At 33.8% G+C, this 3534-nt stretch overlaps 1 protein-coding gene across 1 annotated transcript; it reads left to right on the forward strand.

Moving 5' to 3' along the window:
* Positions 1-221: 221 nt before the first annotated feature.
* LOC130805628 (zinc finger BED domain-containing protein RICESLEEPER 2-like) lies at positions 222-1260 on the forward strand. The gene is made up of 3 exons (XM_057670412.1): positions 222-532; positions 678-851; positions 990-1260. Exons 1-3 carry the CDS (start codon positions 222-224, stop codon positions 1258-1260), a joined length of 756 nt encoding a protein of 251 aa, XP_057526395.1.
* The last annotated feature ends 2274 nt before the right edge of the window (positions 1261-3534 follow it).

Consider the following 3534-nt stretch of genomic DNA (forward strand, 5'->3'; position numbering starts at 1 on the left):
AAAGATTTAATTGGAACTTGTCTAATATAGACTTGAAGCTATGTCGTTAAATTGTAAGTGAGATTGAATATTGTAAGTTTGATCAAGTTGAATGAACAAAACTAATCAAAACAATCTATTAGACTATCAGACTTATAGTCTTACATAGATACTTAATCGATAGTATATTAAAGATTTAATTGTAACTTGTAAGTTGTCAATTATTATGAATTAAACGAAATATGAAGGATTTTCCTAATACATTAGGAATTGGTAGCAAATACAAGTTTAATCAACAATATTCTAGAAATGCGTTAGTTAGCATGATTGTGAATCATGAGTATCCTCTTGCTATGGTTGATCATATTGGATTTAAGAGATACTTTAATAGTTTGAATCCTGATTTTAAAGTGATCTCAAGAAACACAGTAAAAGCTAATATATTTAGGGAATACAATGAAGAAAGGCGTCTGTTAGAAAAATTTTTAGCGAGGAACAAATCTAGGATTGCTTTCACAAGTGACATGTGGACTTGCACTAATCAAAGAAAAGGGTACATGGCTGTGACAACACACTATATTGACGATGATTGGATTTGATAGAATCAACTTATTAGGTATCTTTCCTTTACTTTAATCAAATAATATGTTATATTATTAGGTCTGCAAACTTATTTGATTTTATATGATGTTATTTAGGTTTCTTTATTTCCCATGCCCACACAACAAGTACACAATAAGCAAGATCTTAGTTGAATGCTTGAAAAGTTTTAATTTGGATGAAAAGATTTCTACCATTAACCTTGATAATTGCACAACAAATGATGCTGTAGCAGATGTTTTGCTTGAGAAACTTCAACCTTCTAAGCTTATGTTATATGGCTTTTTTTTGCATATGAGATGTTGTGTACATATTTTGAATTTGGTTGTTCAAGATGGTTTAGAAATAATTAGTGGTGCAATTGAAAAAGTCTGAAATGTAGTTGCCTTTTGTACTTCATCGCCAAATAGATATGAGAAGCTTGAAGATGCTTGTAATTATTGTAGAATTCCTATTACTAAAAAACTACAACTAGATTGTAAGACTAGATGGAATTCATGTTCTGATATGTTGCAAGTTGCTCTTTTATATAAATATGCATTTACTAGGTTGGAATCCAAGGTTGGAAAAAGTGGAAAAGAAAAGTTTAGGTTACCGAGTAAAGAAGAGTGGAAAATGGCAAGTGACATTTGTGATAAATTGACGTTGTTTAGTAGGACAACTGAGGCTTTTTCCGGTTAAAAGTATCCTACTGCCAATCTTTACTTTCAAAATCTATGTGAAATAAGGCTCAATTTAAGAAGATGGTTGTGTTGTGGAAATACAGTAATTGAGTCCATGGCTAAAGCAATGATTTTAAAGTTTGATAAGTATTGGGAAGTGGTTAACGGCATGTTGTCTGTGGCTTCAATATTGGATCCAAGCAGAAATTTTGAATGTGTGTCTTTTTATTTTGAACTTCTTTGTGAAGCTACTGCTAAATTAGAATGTGAAAGGATTGGAAGGATTTGAAGTATTTGGTTAATGAATATGAAACGGTGGCTAATGAAAATTTTCTCCTTTTTCACCCTCATCAAATTCAAACAATAATAATAAGAGGATAATTGATGATTCAAGTGATGTTGAGGGCTTATGGGAAAAGCATGTTTCTAGCTAACCAAATAAAAAGCCACGCAAATGTGAATTAGATATATATTTAGAGGAGGAAAGACTCGTGGTGGATGAAAACAAATTCAACTTATTGGCATGGTGGAATGTGGAATCAAGTAAGTTTCCTACACTTTCTAAGACTGCTAGAGACATACTTGCAGTGCCTATTTCAACTGTTGTAACTAAGAGTGCTTTTAGCACTATTGGTAGAGTCATTGGACCTCATCGTAGTAGGCTTCTTCCTGAGACTGTCGAAGCTTTGATGTGCCTTCAAAGTTGGAGGCATATGGAATTCAAAGGTATTTAATTTTTAGTACGTACTATTAAGAAATTATATAATCATATTATTTATTAATCTTGTTATTTCTAATTTGTAGACGCTAAAGCAAATCCCCTTCAATATGCACCAATTTTTGAAGACGAGGATGTTGAAGCTATAGAAGAAGAATGATAATGGGTATGTTTAGTTTTGATTTATTTAAAATTAAGTTTTTGCTTACTACATCATTTATGCTTATATTACTTTTTTTTATAAACTTGTGTTAGGGAACTAAGGATGGATTAAATGATGTTGTAATGTTGAGAATGAAGAATTAAAGACTTCATCATTTATGTAATTTTTCTGTTTGTTAATGTAATTTTAAGGAACTAAGGACTATTTTGTTTATTGTAATTGTAAGACTAATTTTTCTTATTAAGTTGTTTTCGAAAGATATATTTTCTTTGTTAGGTTGTAATTAAAGACTAATCTATATCAACTTTTTCGTGCTTTAAAATCATTAAAATAGTATCGATAATAATAAATCTTGATAATAATTCGAACTCTGCCGGAGGTCCGAGAGCCCGAGTCGGAGCAATGTTGGAGTATGCATAATCCGACTCCGAATGGAGGTGGACTAAAAAACATAGTCCGAGATTTATCCGAAGCAAAGTCGGAGGGGGGATAGTCCGAGCCGAGTCCGACCCATTGCCATCCCTAGTTGTGGGCACATGTTAAGGTGAGTAAGAAATGAAATAGAGCTGATGAAGTTGGTGGCAGTAACAAGGGAAAGGGCGGTAAGAAGAAGATGAGTAATGACAAAGTTTATTTGCTCCAGCTTGCTACACATTGTCCAAAGCAGAGAAGCGGACATTTTGTGAGCCTTTGTATGGCATTAAGGTTCCGTCTGGGTACTCATCCAACATGAAGAGATTTGTGACCCTAAATGGTGAGCTGAAGTTTGAAAGTATGAAATCTTACGATTGCCATGTAATGATGCAAGTGTTCTTACCAATTGCAATCTGTGGAATACTGCCAAAACATGTGAGATATGCTATTACCGAGCTATGTTAGTTCTTCAACACAATTTGTAGTAAAGTTCTTGATCCCTTTAAACTTGATGCTCTTCAAGTCGACATGATTGTAACTTTATGCAAGTTTGAGATGTATTTTCCACCTTCTTTCTTTGACATAATGGTTCATCTTATTGTCCATCTCGTTCGTGCGATCAAGCTTTTGGGTCCAGTTTTTTTAAGGTGGTGTTATCCTTTTGAAAGACACATGATTATTTTACAAAACAAGGTGAGGAATCTAGCACAACCCGAGGGGAGTATGATTCAAGGCACTGTGAGCGATGAGATTAGTAAGTTTATAGCCGAGTATTTAGCCATGGCAAAGCCTATTGGACTTCCCATCTCTCAACATGAAGGAAGGCTTGAGGGAAAAGGAACAATTGGCTCAAAATCAATCACACCTCCTCGAGACAGTCTTCTACAAGCACACTTGTATGTGTTGCATCATATTCCTGAAGTCCATCCTTTTTTTAGTGAGCATTTAGATATATTGCGCGCAAAATATCCTTGTAAAGGGGATAGGGGATTGATGCA

This window comes from Amaranthus tricolor, chromosome 2, assembly GCF_026212465.1.
Source record: "Amaranthus tricolor cultivar Red isolate AtriRed21 chromosome 2, ASM2621246v1, whole genome shotgun sequence".
Lineage (NCBI taxonomy): Eukaryota > Viridiplantae > Streptophyta > Magnoliopsida > Caryophyllales > Amaranthaceae > Amaranthus > Amaranthus tricolor.